At 42.6% G+C, this 17,519-nt stretch overlaps 2 protein-coding genes across 4 annotated transcripts in view; one reads left to right on the plus strand and one right to left on the minus strand.

Moving 5' to 3' along the window:
* Positions 1-648: 648 nt before the first annotated feature.
* Positions 649-2,501, minus strand: purab (purine-rich element binding protein Ab). The gene has a single exon (XM_028009306.1). The coding sequence runs from the start codon at positions 1,803-1,805 to the stop codon at positions 960-962; it is 846 nt and encodes a 281-aa protein (XP_027865107.1). The 5' UTR covers positions 1,806-2,501; the 3' UTR covers positions 649-959.
* Positions 2,502-5,789: 3,288 nt separating this feature from the next.
* LOC114139377 (pro-neuregulin-2, membrane-bound isoform-like) overlaps positions 5,790-17,519 on the plus strand; it is a 71,667-nt gene continuing 59,937 nt past the window's right edge. For 2 of the 3 annotated variants that reach the window (XM_028009303.1, XM_028009304.1), the window contains exon 1: positions 5,790-6,900. In XM_028009303.1, the coding sequence (XP_027865104.1) occupies positions 6,489-6,900 (412 nt within the window). In that variant the 5' untranslated portion in view covers positions 5,790-6,488. Of the gene's footprint in view, positions 6,901-7,183; positions 7,456-17,519 lie in introns of those variants that run through there. The other variant, XM_028009305.1, reaches the window with a different exon arrangement.

Here is a 17,519-nt window from a genome sequence, read left to right on the forward strand (position 1 = left end):
ATTCAATAGAGAAGCTCAGCTTTATCCCGTTTGCTTGAGCCCCCGAACCCCCCGACCCAAACCCCCGAACCCCCCGACCCAGCAAGGGGCCTTTTGAATTCTGTCTCAAACCTTTTCCAGGATTGCATGATAGAAATACTGTCGTTAGCTGACCATGCGTCCGGTCAAATCATCGTCTACTCCACCAACTTCTTTACAAAGCATGAGCCTACACACATGCTGACAGGTGTTTACAAGCCTGTAGTGCTTCTTATTCAATAAGAGTGCTTTTATATATATATATATATTTATTCTGCGAACCTTTTTTGTTTTGTTTTTTTTTTCTTCACACAAGTAAACTTTACATCTTCTGGTTTCTGATTTTGGTTTCATAAAATCCATTGTACATTATATCCTCTTTGTGCTGATGTCAAATATTAATTCAACATGAAGACTGTCGATTCATATAATAGACCTCTGTGGTTTTTTCTTTTCTTTTTTTAAACTTTGATTAAATCTTAGTATATATATATATATATATATATATATATATATATATATATATATATATATATATATATATATATATATATATCGCAGGTTGAAAACATTTTCGAAATAGCTTTAACGTGTGCAAAATCTGTCATCGATAGAGATAGACTATAAACACTCTGTTCATTGTCGTTTAAGTCAAGTAGGAAACAGTTTCATATCTTACAGTTCGGTCCTTGATAGCAGCGGCTTACTGTTACATGGGTGGTAAGTGGGGTGACATCCAGTAAAATGAGCGAGGAGGCAGCAGAGGTGCTGCCATGTCTGTGGAGGTTGTGTGTGTGGGGTGATTCCCTTGGAAAATCTCGATCTATTTTACAGTTAAAAGTCTGGTGTGTGTTCTCCCCCCACCCCCCTCTATCTTTCTCTCACACAGTTCAGATTTCGACTTTGCTTGGTTCACCTCGGCTCCTCTTTAAGATCCCCAGTCAGTCGTCGTCGCCGTCGTCCGCGCCGTGCGGGCCCTCAGGTAGCAGTTCGGAGGCCCGCTTCTCTCTACTCCGCTCCTGGATCTTCCGCATCTCCTCCGCGTATTTACAGAAGGTGTTGCCGAATTTGGACCACACTTTGCAGGGCACCGTGATGGAGTTCCGGTACGTGGGCTTCACCTCGCTCACCCGCATGAACACGCCGTACTTGTTGGAGCCCACGTCGAAGAAGAAGCGCTTGTTGTCGACCGTGAGCGAGGTGCCCTCCGGGAGCTCCGCCGGCTCCTCGTCCACGCCGTAGTCGTCGATGAGTTTGGCCAGAGCGTCGCGGAACTCGATGAGACCCTGCGCCGGCAGAGCGATGGTCTGGCCTTGCGCACTTCCCAATCCGGGGCCCCGATTAACGGTCTGCCGGATCCTCAGGAACCGCCCCCTCTGGTTCTCTTTCAGATCCATGTAATATTTCCGATTCTCCCGCACCAGGAATTCGCTTTTCAGCGCCCGCCGCGGCTCATCCTGCACCATGTCCGGGTTCGTCGGGCCCAGCTGGGCGTAATGTTCGATAAAGTCCCCGAGGTAGTCGCGGAACTCCACGGCCACGGACATGGAGAGCGTGAGGCGGCTCTTGTTCCCCCCAGCGCCGACCTCGGCTATCTTTAGGAAGCGGCCTTTCACATTCTGCTTCACGTCAAGGTAGAAGCGCTTGTTCTGGATGTCGACGCGCTTGGAGGCGAGCTCCTCGGTGTCGTGCTGCAGCCGAGACATGGCGCCCATCGCGCCCGGGGGCAGCGAGCCGGGGCCTGCGATGGGCCCTCCGTGGTCACTGCCACTGTCTCTGTCCGCCATGATGCTGCCTCCCTGCGTTACCTTCCACCGTCTCCCTCTGCCTGCTGCAACCTCGACTGCCCGTCAAGCCGCTCCGCTGCTCTATCGCGAGACGACAGAAGGGCAGGGGAAAAAGAAAAAAGAAAAAGAAAGTAGCAGGAATCTGTGCTGCGTTCAAGAAACACACGCTGCTTTCGCAACACTCAGCAGACGTTTTAGCTTTAAATAAAGCCACGTACCGCGGAGTAAAGTCAGCTTTGGTCAGAATCCAGCTGAAACGTCGCAGTAAAAGTTTGGCCTTAACGAGATCGGAGGGGTTCGTCACATGTGCTGCCCTCGTGTTTTGGTGTCTGAAATCTTCTTTGTCCTCGTTCTCATTCTGAAATCCGATAAAAGGCAGAGCCCGGACAAAGCCTCACCTGGTGGTTATCGGACGGGTGTTTCAGCACCAAGGACAGCCGTTCGGGGCGGTCAGCACCACGGACAGTGAACCCGCACAGTCCCAGTGGAGGCGGATGAAGAGCGGGATGAAGGGGGGATTTGTGAATGAGTCCGTGTGGGAGTCCGCGGGGCGGGGGGACCTGATGAGCTGCGGAACATCATGAATTATTTCACTCACATTTTTTTCTTCTTCTTCTAGCTGTGTCATTCTTAGGAACAGCGCAGTTCCCGCTTGCCAACATTAATAAATAGATTTTGTGTTGGAAACGGATTTATTTTTGTTAAATAAACCAAACCTTTTTTTTTTTTTAGTGTCGGTTGTACTTTAATTTGACATGCGCATTTGCTACCTTTTTGAACCTTGATTTATTTATTTTTATGCAAGTTTTATCAATGAACTTGTTCATATGTTTTGGTAGGTTTTTTTTCCCAGTTAGTTGAATATTTCAAGTTTTTGTGATCTTACAGTGTCTATGTACTCACATGTTTTCAGATTATTTTTTTTTTTAAAGAAACCTATATTATCTATTTCTATATTTTGGACCTCGTGGTGAGTTTATAACCAAGTTTTGTGGATGCAAAACAAGCCACAATGATCACCAAACAGATGAAGATGCTACTTTATTATTATTATTATTTATCATTATTATTCTTTAACTGTAAGTTTACCACGTAAGTTGATTGAGAATAAATTCTCATTTTCAACAATGACCTGGCCATGAAGCAATAAAACATAATAATATATTATGACGGACTTCAAATCGTTGTGAAATGCCATTGCAGCCCTTCACAGATTGATGGGCTGCAACAGTTGCCTCTCTAAAGTCACAGCGTTTGTCTCAACAGGATCACCTCCTCTATAACTTTATATGTAAGCTAATTAGCTTTGATTAGCAGTTTGCTTCTTTTCTCATTAGAGTTTTGACAATCCTGGAAACTATCATTTTCACATTGGTAAAAAACCCCCAAACTTTTCCGAGAGTCTGATTGGACAGGGTCTGTTTTGTTTTGTTTCTTCTGATGACGGTTTTGCATGCCTAATGAAATCTTTATCATCCTCTTTCTTTCCTCGGGATATTTCTGTAAAATAATGTGGTTTTGTGGCGAGTTCACATTTGATCAATTTGCTCCAGCCGCGTTTGACGTGGCTGAGCTTATTTCCAGATATATGTGTAAAACAGGAACAATGCAGCATTTTATTGAGACGAACAGTACAAACAAGTAAAGCTAGCGTTTGCACAAAAAAATGATGATTAATAAGTGTAATTTAAGTATTGAACACTTTGTGTCCTTTAGTTAACTTTAGTCTGTGAGTATCGTCAAAGTTTCATCGATCAAAGGACAGAAAATTGCGCTAATATTGTAATTAATATTTTTAAATATGCTATATAGTACCACCGCTGCTTTTTCCTCTCTTTTCAAACGAGGCCTAATCTCTTGCTAGTGACTTACCATGGACAGTAATGCTCTTGCTAAGCTAACGCATTCATTTTCGGTTGAGCTTTAATTAGCTTCTACTGGAAGCACGTTAGCTCCCGTTTACCCACCATCTACATTTAATTCTTTTTTTAATATTATTTTTCAAAACAGACAATCCAAGAGTCTCTGTCCCTAAACTAACAATTTGAATTTCCCATTTGGTAACCTTTACCGTAACCCTAGCGACGCTAACAGTGAAATATCAGCAAACGGAAAGGGAGGAGAGCTAGCGTTGTCCTAGCACATACGGGTGCCAAAGAGGGTCAATACAGTCAGACGTGCATGAATTGGATTTTTTTATTTTATGTGAAGAAACAAATGCCGAGTCCGATTGTTCTTTAGAAATGAATCACACATTTATGTGAGTTTATGTTTGGAAGTGAGGAAATATCAGAAGGCGTCCAAAAGAAACAAAGCTGACTTAATTGGTGATTGACATGGGTGGAAGATAATCGCAATATTATTTTTAGACCATGAGATGTATTGTAATTTTGGGTTCATATCAGAAGAGATTTTATCTTACAAAAAAAAATAAAAATTTCTTACTTTCGCAAAAGAACAACCTCCTACCTTAGCTTATAACAAATGTTCCGCGTTCTAAATTAAAAAAAAAAAAAGGTTCTTCCACGGTTTTGAACTTTATCAAGAAATCAGATTTGGACCTTCGAACATGACATTTGAGAACCGCTGATCTACAACAGCGACGCATCACATCAGAATGTCAATCAAAAGTTTATTGGTTTCAGTTGAAATAGTGAAACTCCTGCGGCTTAAACACACACTGAGGACACGGAACATGTCCAGCATTTGTTCATGTTGATTTTGGGTGACGACGGTTTTACAGTTTAGGAAAATCCAGCATTCATTTTCCCGGAAAAGTCTTATTTAAAACGAAAGTACATTTACTCAAAAATGCGCCGGATGACATGGGGTTGTTTTGGTCATACCGAAATAGATGTATTTCGCAAAACTTGCAACGGAAACACTTTTTCCGCATCTCATGAATCACGTGATCGACAGCCTGACGTCACTGCTGGCGGTGGGGGGGAAGATGAAGTCGCTCCCAAGTAGGCGGGGCTTGTCGGGCCCTCGCCTGAATAAGATGCCGACGTCTGCTCTGATTGGCTGATAGATGATGAAATATGGATATATCTCATGTATCTATTAACAACATATGACTATATGACTTATTGCCTGAACAAGATTGAGATTTTAATTGAATTTCCTATTTAACGGAAACACAGTGATTACAAAATTGTGTTTTCTAGTTTATTTTATTTTTATTTATATTATTATTTTTTTTTACATTAGCAGAATATAGACAAAGACTTGTGTTGACACCATTAGTGATGCTGCTTTCACCCATACCTGCACACTTCCTTTTTAGCCAAACTTTTTTCCCTCCACTCAACTTTCCCAGCCTATTTCTGGATACAGAACTTATTAAGCCTTGTGTCTCCAACTGATTGGGTGGAAAAGCGGGGATTTTTTTTAAAATTAGCAGCACGTGAGGAGCGGAAACGTTCACGGCCGCAGACAGTGGCAGCTGTTGCAGGAGTGAATTGCAGTGACTCGCGTATTTCGGGGCGTGCTCATCTTGTAGCGGTGAGGACAGAGAGAGAGAGAGAGAGATGGGGGGGCTGAGTGTTTCTGACGGGAACGTAAAGATGAAGTCCTGAAGCCCCTCTGCACACATCGGGGGGGATCCATTGAGAGAGTTTCGCAGCGTTAGTCATCCTTACAACCATCCGCAGCGCGTGTGAGTGTGTGTGTGCGCGTCTGTTGCGCGCCCACCCCGTGTACCCTGAGACCCACAACTGGGAGGGGGGGGGGGGGGGGTGGCACGGTCGCACGCCGGCGGAGGGCGTTTCGCCCCGGGTTGTCAGGCTGTTTGCGCAGGACGTGGCGGGCCGACGCCGGCGACAGGGCAGGTGATGTTTGCTCACGTCAGCCGCTCGCGTTTGATGCGGGGCGCAGGGGACGCGGATGGAGGGCGCGCGCTACTGTTGCACCGGATAACTGCTGCTCATCCTGTCCGTCTGCCCCCCCCCCCCCCCCCTCCCCCCTCCCATCCCCACCTCTTCTCGTTTCTTTCTTTCTTTTTTTTTTTTTTAACTTATTTTCATTTATTTTTTCTTTTAGCTTCTTTTTGGACCAGTGGAACTCTTGAAGAGCGAAAAGACGCGGGACTACAGGATTTATTTTTTCGTATTTATTCATTATTTTTATTTTTAGGCGCGTGTGCGTGGAGTGCGCATCATTCCCTGTGATTCCCCCTGTACGCGCAAGAGAGGCAACGCGCCCACCCATGCGATGCTAGCCTATTAGCTGAAGAGAGAGGCAGAGGGAGAAAGAGAGAAAGAGAGAGAGAAAGAGGGAGAGAGGTTTCAAGTCCTGGATCTTATAGAGGCGGCTAATTTACGAGTCTTGTTTTGCCTTTCAGGAAGGGGGAGGGGGGAAACCGGGAGAGATAAGAAGGGGAGGGTGGTCGGTGAAGGAGAATGCAGCAATCACATTTTTGAGCATGCAGAAGCGGGCCGTTTCCGGTTCCTAGGCTCGCCGTATCATCAGCCCCCATCCGACGCCAAGCAGCAGCCGTATGGGGAAAGCAGAGCCAGACCCAGATGGCATGGACACTTCCACGACGTCTGCCGCTCTGCCCCGCCTGCCCTGCCGGAGCCCGTTCGCTGCCGCTGCAGCCGCTGCCGCCGCCGCCGCCGCCGTCTCTCTCCTCCAGCTCGCTCCGCCGCCCAGCAGCACTGCAGCACAGCACAGGCTGACGGCATGAGGCTGGATCCGGTGCATCTCTCCATGCTGGTCATCGGGGTCTCTTTCGCCTGCTACGCCCCGAGTCTCAACTCCCTCCAGGACCAGGCGTACCGATCGGCCGTGGTCATCGAGGGCGAGGTGCGCTCCTCCCCGGAGAACGTCTCCGCCAGCGAGCCCTACAGCGTGAATGTCAGAGTGCTGGATGTGTGGCCCGTCAACAGCGGCGGCCTCGAGAGGGAGCAGCTCGTGACCGTCGGGGACTTCGGCTCCGAGACGCCCTGCACCACGGTGGAGAAGGACCACAGGTACATCTTTTTCATGGACCCGACCGCCGAGCCGCTAGTGTTCAAGGCGTCCTACGCCCCCGTGGACGCCAGCGAGCCGGAACTGAAGAAGAATGTGGAGAGAGTGCTGTGCGAGGACTGCGGTAAGTTTAACTCCCCACCCGACATACACACACCACCACCACCCACTCGCTTCTCCTCAACCTCAACCTCAACACAAACACCCCCTTTATACCTGCCGTGCACCTTCAGGTGCCACGGTGATGTAAGGCGATCTGTGGATGCCTGGCGTCTGGTCCGCACAAGCTTGTCAGGGGGGAGGAGGAAGTGGGGGGGCGGGGGGAGGGGGGCAGAGAAACTGAACACCCGAAACCTCCACAAACTCCAGATTTTTTTTTCTTTTTTTTTTTTTGGGTCCGAATCGCGAATGAGAAATGAGCGACGGGACGCGCCGAGCAAAAAGTTGTAGATTCCAGTTTCGGTTCCGTGTCTGGCGGAGATGCCGCGTGTCACAGAGTCGGACCAAGTGTGCCAGAATCACGAGACGGACGCCTTAAGCCTCCTCCTGCAACTTTTACACGGCTGCCCTTTCGTTGGAGCGGCTGCTGTCGGATTTGGTGCTAAAATGGTGCAAATCCTCCAGAGCTCGTTGCGACGGCAGCATGTCGGTGGAGGCAACTTGTCGACAGCTTCTGCGTGTAAATATGACACAAACGTGCCTTTGTTTATTACCCTTTACATCACAGAAGCTGTTGTACATAATGTCTCATGATTAAATATGTATAAGAAACTCCCAGTACAGTATGTAATAGTGTAGTAGAAGTTTACGTTAAAACAAGAGATTTTGTGGGGAATAAACTCAATTCTTCTCAAATTTCTCTTCCCCCCCCCCCCACGTATGGGGATCAGCTAATTAGCTCCAAATGAAAAGGCGTGTTTGTTAAAAGCAAGGTTGGGATGAAAACAGCTGACACCACGCAGTTAAACAAGACAAAAATAAATAATAAAAAAAGCTTTATGTTCTCTATATGTAGCATGCAGAATAAACACGGCTGCTGTCTGGAGGCAGCAATACCTCCAGAAAAGCTCACTCGGGATGTCTAAACAAAGGATTCAGCGAGTGTTTGAAATGACAGCTCCTCGATCTATTTTTACATCGGCGACCTGCTAAAATTATCAAGCCTTTAATCCGTTTTGACAGCCGCTGTTGTCGTCAGTCTAAATATATTTCCGTAAAGGAGGCAGGAGTTCAGGAGAGGAGCTCTACTCAGCAGATGTTAGCTTCAGCTTTGCCTCTTTTTTCTCTTTTCTTTTCTTTTTTTTTTGCCCCGTGTGTGTGTGTGTGTGTGTGTGTGAGAGAGAGAGTCCCTGCAGCTTGGCTTTGTGAATAATGCATGTTTTTCACCACAGGAGTAACACACACACACACACACACACACACCCACACACGCACACACACACACACACACACACACACACACACACACACACTCACATGAAGAAGCAGCTACAGCGGACGCAGAGTGAGTTAGTGACTTTATCACCCTGCAGGATGGCAACAAGTGGCATCGTTGCAACTTAGGTTTTTTATTTTTATTTTACCTTCCATATTAAAGTGCTTTTAGGTTGCTAGATGGTAAATGAAATCACACAGGCGTAAACAATAACACCTCAGTTAAAAATAAAGGTTATTGCTTTTAAGTTTCGCTTTACTTTTAAAGTTGATCAGAGCTTTTCGGAGCTTCTTAATTGTCATCGCTGTATGCACACGTGTATATGAGATGATGCTTTTAGCCGCACTTTTAGGTTTTCAAAAGTGCAGGGGATGTGAGTGGATTGGAAAGGGGTTGTGGCTGGGGATCACATCATACAGTAGCTCCAAAAAAATACAGCAATGCTCCCTGAACGGCACAAAGCAGTCATGAATACTTAAAGGGGCAGAGTTATGTGTTTTTCAGGCACATAGTGGCATTTTGCAGCACAATTAAGTGGCTAAAAATGCGGTACACTGCTGTACAAAGTCAATTTTACTTTGTAATTTAGTCTCTGTCTCTTTAAGAAGCTCCTGCTCTTCCTGAAACATCCGCTTTTAGGAAGTCATCAAAACATCACTCCTCTGTTAACCCTTTAACGTCGTTTCACCAGAAGTAGCTTGGGTAGTGACTCTAGCAGATGTGCAGTTCCACCAGGTGTTTGCTAATCCCTGCTGGCTAGTCTGAAGGAGCTGAGTGGAGGAGGGCAGCTCTGTGAAGCTCTGAGGAGGAGCTTTGTCCACGGAGGTGGCGCCCGGTCCACCCAGGCGTTCTGCACAGCTGAATGGTTGCCACGAGAGATGAACAATTTTACATGATACTGCCACTTTGACTACGCATGATCAGGGATCAGAATTCAAATGTGTTTTTCTTAAGCTCCCCAGTTTTGTTTTGTAATTTCTGTCACTTCCTGGAATATTTTTACTTGTTGGTTGTGACTGGGGATTGGATGAGAGCGATCTGTCTATCGTTCGCTCGTGATGTGGTTCTGTTACGTACTCTGCATACGTTTTGGCCTTCTTGGTGTTCCATACGTAGGAGCCTGTGTAGGAGACGTAAATTTAGTGAGGTAGAAAAGCTCAACGCTACAAACTATGTGTTTGTTCACGAAGATGTATGTGCAAGTCTTGCAGATTTTGAGCAAAGCTGCATGAAAAGTGAGGGTGTTAAAACTCACTTTAACCCCTTTGGGATTTGACCACCGGTTTGAACAGGACCTGTGCTTCACTTCAACCCCCTGGCAAAATTAGCAGGATGTAAAGGCTGGTAAAAATGTCCAAAGGTCATTGTAAGAGAACTGGCGTCTTGGGTCCACCAAATCTCCACGACGACAACTTAATGTCCACTTTTTGGGGAGAAATGCCAGAGAAAGCCTTTTCTGTCCTACCATCACAAACGGAAACATGTGGAGTTTGTTGAACTCTGTTGTACTGTAACTGGAACAATGTGCTAATTAGATTACAGTTGAGCTTCTTGGCTCTGATAAAAGTCGAATAGCTTGTTTATATCTGTCCAAACAGGCTTTTTACAGACAACTTTTTAGCACCGTTTGTGCTCGGCCGGTGTGTCCTGGTGTAGCCCCAAAGAGGTTGGAAAGTGGACTTTTTAACCGATTTAAACATTTAACCTAAACAAAGACGTTTATGGTCAGGCGAAGTTAGTCCATTTCATTAATCAGCATTCTTCTTTTAATCTTTCACTCTTCTGCCACATTTCCACATTGTCGTTTTATCTGTGTGGATTCAATGGAATTTCCTAAAAAAAACATGGATTACGCTACAACTAAGAAATATCGTAGGGTTTGGGCGATATGGAATTTTATCACGATATCTTGTGACGCCGATAAATATTGTAACTTAAAAAACAATTTATTGCTGACTGTTTTTTTTAGATAACTGTGTGACTGTGACTGCACAAGCACAAATATTGTTCTCGAAAAACATAAAAAATAGGCTTCTTACGATGCCACTCATTTCAAAACGTGTGATTTATATCACCGAGATGCACAGTATCTGCATTTAACTTTTATTTATTTTTTTATTTACTGATATTTATCGACGATCTTGTGGAGCCAAAAGTGAAGAAGATGGCAAGAATCACATTTGAGATCTAACTTTTACTAACTTCTTATTTACCGTTAGTAACTGATATCCGCCATGACAACGATAAATCAAAATGTCTCATCTTGATAGGACTTTTTTTTTTTTTTGCGATAAATGACACGACAAATGCCCAAACCTATAACTGTAAAACAGTTTGAGGATCTCTGCATCCTGATCACATGCAGGGTACATCCACAGTTAAAGGAGTTGAAGGTCCAACATATTTATCAGCATGGAAAACTTGTCAGGATGAAATGGAGTTACTGCTACTATTATTAACTATCTTGTCACATTCTCACATTACTTGAGAAAAACATTAATTGCTGTTTTTTTATATCGTCTTAACTATTAGCTCTAATCCTTTCCCTTGTTCTTGTCCTTCTCAGCGGCGTCTCTCTCTGTTGCAACAACGTTTTGTTGAAATAAAATCCTCAGTTGCGTCCATGACGTCTGTCTGTGCTGAGCTGAAGTCAGAGACGATCTAAACTATTTCCATCGCTCTAATTTGTTGCCTCTTCCCCCGACGTTTTGGGTTTTCATCCTTTCAGTGCCTACTCCCTGTCTTCTCCCTCCGTCTCTGCTTCATTTCTTTCCAGAATAATTGTCTCTCCAATAAATTAGCCAGTTTTTAGTGCTTCCTTTGTTCCTATGGAGGACTGGTCCTGCCAAGATAGGCACTAAAAATCCAAATAAATAAATGGCTTGATAAAGTAATTAATTCATCGGACAAACACTGCATATGAAAAATAAATAGGAGAGCTTTCCCAACTCCTCCTCAAGTTGACCAATAGGAGGGAAGGTGACTCTGCACCTGACCGGGCTCCTTTACCGTCTCCTTCCTCCTTTGTCACTTTGCCTCCTGCGGAGAGTCAGAGGAAAGAAAGGAAATATGAGGAAAAGAAAAAAGAAATATGTAAATAAATGGACAAAGGAAAAAATTGCAAAGAGATGATACTGTGTGATTTATAAAAGTGACGGCAAAACAAATTAAAAACAGAAAATGAAAAAAATGAGGAAAGAAAGAAATATTTAAATAAAAAAATCTTTAAAAGAACTGGATTGGAAATAATAAAAAATGTGATAATACCAGGATACATGATCTATGGAATAATGGAAAATTCACAACATTTGAGGACTTAAGAACACGATATGACATTGTCTCCAGGGACTTTTATAAATATCTTCAAGTACGGCATTACGTTACAGCAAAAATGGACTCACTTGAGCTCCCAGGGGATTATTATTTACTTGAAAAAACTATTCTTGATTGTCATAAACGTGGGAGATTTGTGTCAAGATTCTATGCTGAATTGCAAGCCCTACGGAAAGATAATATGGAGAATTTAAGATCAACCTGGAACATAACTCTGAAAAGTACAATTGATTCAGAAGCATGGGAAGACATTTTGACTCTGCCTTCCAGAATGTCAGTATGTAACCGTTATGAAGAAATGCAATATTTATAATATTTTACATAATGTATATATTTCTCCATATATATATATATATATATATATATATATATATATATATATATATATATATATGCAAGTACACACCAGGAAGTTCTCCAAATTGTCCCACATGTAAAGTAATCACAGGGACTAGAATTCACTGTTTATGGGAGTGTAAAATTATAGAGGCATTCTGGCGAGGAGTATGTCGAGAAATCAGCTCCGCTATAGGACAAACACTTCTCCCTAGTCCAGTCCTGTGTCTCCTTGGGTTCATACCCAGTCACCTGGATACTCACAAAGAGATTGTGCAATTCCTATTGATGTTGGCCAGAAAATCGATAATGCTTAAATGGGTTGGTTGTGATGCCCCTTCGATCCAGCTGTGGAAAAACTTACTTTCTGAAGTTGTTGTATTAGAAAGATTGAGATACTGTATGAATGGGAAATTCTTTGCTTTTAAAAAAGATGGGAACGTATTCTTGAATACTTCAAAATTTCAAAATTAAAAAACCAGTCATGTGAATCCGAATGATGTTTATGTATAAATTGGTTACGTTTCTCATACGATTGCTGTAATTTATGTACACGCCTCCGGTTTTGTTTTCTGTATCAGTGCTGTATAAGTTTTGTCCTGTTATTGTTCTTTCCTTTTCTCTTTTTGTATAAATGTTCAAAAATACCTAATAAACGTAATATAAAAAAAATGTGATAATGCTAAATTAATACTTCATACTTTTGAAAATTATAAGAAAATATTACTTTATCACACACTCTATAATCAATTAAATTGGGAAAGTTTTATTATTTAATTTTTAATTTACAAACATCATTGGCACCTGCACTGGTTCTTCTGGAGTTTTTCGGGAGCACGTTCCAATTCATCTGATAGAAAAATAAATTCACATTTTGACAAGTGGTCCACGTTTCCATTACCTAACAGTTGAAAGCTTTGTTCAACAGTTGTTGATTTGCTAGCAAAAGATATAATGACGCAACAGAGAGAGGTAGTAGTTTAGAATGAGGAGGACCTCATTATCCTCACATAAAATGGATAAAAATTAATATAGTCAGCCACATCTTTAAAAAAAAATGTACACAAGGTCAGATTCAGAAAAGTTTTCGTCCACATGAACTCACACAAATCTGCCCCTGAGTGTTGTTTTAAACGTGCCACACCCATAGGGGGCAGTGTAGCGCAAAGCTTAAATCTGCCAGCCAATCAGATGGCTTCAAAAACCCATACACATGAATATGTTGAAAACAGCCACGACTTCCTGTTGGGAATAAAACATGGCGCCAGTAGGTTCATTTATGTGAACAGACATATGGGTTGATGTACCTTTAAATAGCATGTTAGAATAGAAAGTTACTAAAGCATAAAAGTATCTCGATTGGGAATCTTGTCAAATCAAGTATGTGGATATTTGGGCGCAATATTTGTCGCAGGCCAAGGGTATAACTTTGTGTTGTAAATTGGTGGGGAGGAAGAGGAGCAGCAGGGGGCTCCTCTTACTGGAAGGTCTTTTCTTTTATCAGTGCTAAGAATAAGGCCAAAACCTACATGTGAATGCCAGACAGTCTTATTGAATAAATTAGGATTTACGTCCTGATCAGGCTTGTCAGATTAATAATACATTTTGAAAATGATCTTTTAGGAGTAATTAAACATACTATGAAATATAAATATATTAAGACATACGTAATCTAATTAATCTATATAATGTCTTTCACTTGGTGATGGATCTGCTGACAAAGGAACTTTTCATTCATATTCTAGTTTATGGACTCAGCCTGTATTTGCTGAATGTTTCCCTACAGTGGAAAACAGTTTCACAATTCAGTAATATTTTTATGAAGAATTATCACATAGTTGTAGTTTGGTTTCTGTCAGTTCTAGAAACAAGAGAGAACAAAGCAAATTTCTCTTTATTATGGTCCATAATTTAATTTTACTTAATAGGAGCCATGATTTAAAATGTAACAAACTTTGGTTTCTATTTGCTTTATGAAATATTTCATCCTATTTGATGATTGCTCTGAATATCAACACGTCCTACGATCAAATGATGTAATTTGGGAAAAATGTAGAAAAACGGGTGACTGTATTATTTTTTTCTGTCTGTCAGCTTTAGATTAGTAAAAGATTAGTTCAAGTGCATCAGGAATTAACACAAAAAAGGACATACAAACACCAAACAGAACATTCTGTCTGTTGCAGATTTATGTTTTTGAATTTCCATTTTGCAATCACTAGGAAGTGATCGCCTTAACACTCGCGGTGGTTGATAAGCTAATTTAAACACCTGCACTTCTGATGATCTGTCAGAAAATCTATGTGGGTCGCCTTATTTTGTGTTAATTGAACCGAAATACTCCGAACTGCACAGCAAGAGTGCATGTTAAGGTGATAAAAGTTAAGCTAGCATAGCTAACCGACTCTCTCTCCACTTTCTTTATTTTAATTAAAGCTTTTTACTGAAATGTGATCCCTTTGCACCATATCTTGCTGTCGTAGTGTTGACAATATCAAAACTTTGGGTCCCCTTCTCAGATTATTTACTTGATTGTGTCGTTTCCCCGACCACCAATATTCCTGACTCGATGCAAAGCAACAGCAAGTCACCTGATGTCCAATCCACTAGATCGCTGAGCGGACTTGCCGTTTACGTTTTACATGGGAATTTTAAAAAGCACCACCTGTCTGTTAATGCTTTGAGTACAACGTGCATACATAGATGAAGGCACATAAAGAAAAAAAGGTGCAGGAAATATTGGTGGGGACGTGTCCCCGTCATGCCAGAGTTGGTGGGGACACGTCCACACCAGTCCTTCAGGAAGTTACGCCTAAGTCGCAGGTTGTAATGCGTGGGACTGTAAATCTCCGTTTTCCCATGTGCACACGCAAACACAAATACAGTTATATCAAATCTTCACTGTGGTCAGAGTATTTTCCTAAATGATCATTTCATAGCGATGAAAGGTCGAAACGGATAAAACTGTATTTTCTTCCCAGACATCCGGCTACGCTAGTGCCTTCATTTTAGTTCGCATCTTTACGCGTTAACGTGTTGAGTTTCCCGTATAATAAAAAACTAGATTTTGCAGGAATCTTTTTTGTAATGCTTAACAGCCGCAATCCCGCCACGAGTACCAGGCCCTGAAATGTAGCAAAGTCGACCGGCCCTGTCCAAACCTCAACTGAAGTGTTTTTACAGCTACGCGTGTGATGCGGCTCGGCAGTAAACGCTGGCAAACACAGCCAATTCAGTCAGCACTAATTTAAAACAACACCAGCTGCGGGTATTTTGAGTTTGTTCTACCTTCAAGCTAAAAAAAAACCAAACAAACAAAAAAAAACTGAAATGATTTGCAGATCTCGGCCTTCTGCTTACTTGAGCTGAACGCGAGACTGATTCTCTCGCTAGCGTACGGATCGTTACGGAGCTCTGCTGCATTCCACTTCTTTTCTTTCTAATCTCGCGAATGCTAAGCTACAGCTAAAATGCTCGCTTCTGAAAGCACAAAACAATTCCTGACATCCCGAGCGCGAGGCATGTCTCCTCTGATCACGGCTGCTGGCGTGCCGTTTCAGATGCATTGACAGTTTGTTCCTAAAAATAGCTTCATCTGATGCCCAAACATGCTCCTGTCACTGAAGCCAAATCTAACGCTGCGTAAACTCCCTCCTTCTCTCTCTCTCTCTCTCTCGTCCTGCTGTAGCCGAATGTAGCTAACGTGTGAGGTACAGCTTCTGCCTGCCCTTCTGTCAGTCACTCAAAACGTGGAGCAGAGGAAGGAGACGGGCGGAGGGGTCTTTAGCTTTAGAACTACAAAGACATGCGGCAGTAACTTTCACTCATAGCGAGGCCTTTGCTACCCCGTCAGAGCTGAAGACACAGAGGTCAGGGGTGAAACTACTGTACGTGTGTGTGCGCGTTTGTTTCTAATACCTTGTGGGGACCATCTTTCTGCCGTATACTACATTGTGGGGACACACTGCTCTTTGTGGAGACTAAAGCCTGGTCCCCACAAGGGGAAACGCTGTTTTTGGGTCAGGGGTCAGATTTAGGACTAAGGTGTGAATTGAGTTTTGGTTAGTGTCAGGTATGTAATGGATAGGGTAAAGGTAAGGGTAAGCTGTACGCTGTAGAAATGAATGGAAGTCAATGGAAAGTCCACGCAAAGATAGCCGCGGAAACATGTGTGTGTGTGTGTGTGTGTGGTTCATGGATTCGTCTCAACACGTGTGCACAGTATGCACTGTTGGTCCAATTTATTCCGAAATGAGACGGAAACGCGTCCTGATCCACGCACGCCTGTGGGGTTTTAATATCCACTCCCCACAAAAACAGAAACTCTTACCAAGAAATTTCGGTCCAGTTTTGTAGTGTAAACATTTCCGCACACTTGGAAATGAGACGAAACTTAATCAACTGACTTTTCAGCAAGAAATAGGAGCTTGGTTTAAGTCAAAAAGACTTTCTCAATGTTGATGAAAAGGTTCTAGCTATACGTGACGTCATCTGCCAGTGGAACAAGACATTTTCCCTCTATTATGACTTATAATAGGGGAAAATGTTTTGTTTATCTGATAAAACTAGATATTTAGAAATATTTTAACGACTGGTCTGTGTTTTGATTACCTAACAGTTGGAAGGGTTTGGGTTAGCAAGGGTTAGGTAACCAGCAGTTGTTGAATTCAACAAGTGTTGGTTTGCTAGCCGTCAAAGCAATAAATAAGAGACATTTTTCCCATATTATGACTTATATTAGGTAGATAGTTCTTTCAAATCAATATTAATAACCTATGCAGCTATACAAATACATATTATTGAACTATTTGTTTTGATTTTGTGCTAGCTCCTACTAATGGTGATAGTTTTGCTAATAGTGTTGCCTCCTGCTAATAGTGTTAGCTTATGTTTTTAGTATTACCTAATACTAATGGTTTTAGGTCCTGCTAACAGAGCTAGTACCTGCAACTAATGTTGGCTCCAGCTAACAGTGTTAGCTCCTGCTAATGTTGTTAGCTCCTACTAATGGTGCCAGTTTCTGCTAATAGTGTTAGCTTGTCCTAATGATGTTAACTCCTGCTAATGGTGTTTCTGCAGTGTTCAAGATTTCATGTTATAGACCAACATTATTGGTTTTGCAGAATTTTGCTGAGTTTAGATGGGAAGCATCTTTGAAAGCCAGTTTCCCAGTTCTGTCAGATCTCTGGACGAATGAACACATGAATATGTTTTGACCTGAGCTATTCCAATGTCGATTTAGTGTTGTTGTCCTGCTGGAAGTTGTTAAAATACTGTAGACTGTGTCTTCTTTTCCTCTTAACGGAGTTATGCACCAGTGAGTTGGTCTCCCCTTTAATAAAATATGTTAGTTTGTGGTTGTGACGTTACAAAACGCAGGAAAGCTTAAGGAATCAGAACACTTCCCTGAGCCCATATGTATAATCTTCAAGCAAGGTTTAACGTTTATGGCTGTCTTTTATAATCCAACCATTTCTTTTCAATGTTTTTGATCTTTGCTCTTAATTTACAGAACTAATCCCTTCTGTTACTTTTTTTTCATTCAGTGCTTTTTTTCTCTCGTTCTTTTTGCAATCCAGGAAATGAGCCTGCAGCTAAAATAGATATTTCTTTCTCTTCTTACCTGATGAGTGATTCAG

Source organism: Xiphophorus couchianus, chromosome 23 (assembly GCF_001444195.1).
Source record: "Xiphophorus couchianus chromosome 23, X_couchianus-1.0, whole genome shotgun sequence".
In the NCBI taxonomy this organism is placed as follows: domain Eukaryota; kingdom Metazoa; phylum Chordata; class Actinopteri; order Cyprinodontiformes; family Poeciliidae; genus Xiphophorus; species Xiphophorus couchianus.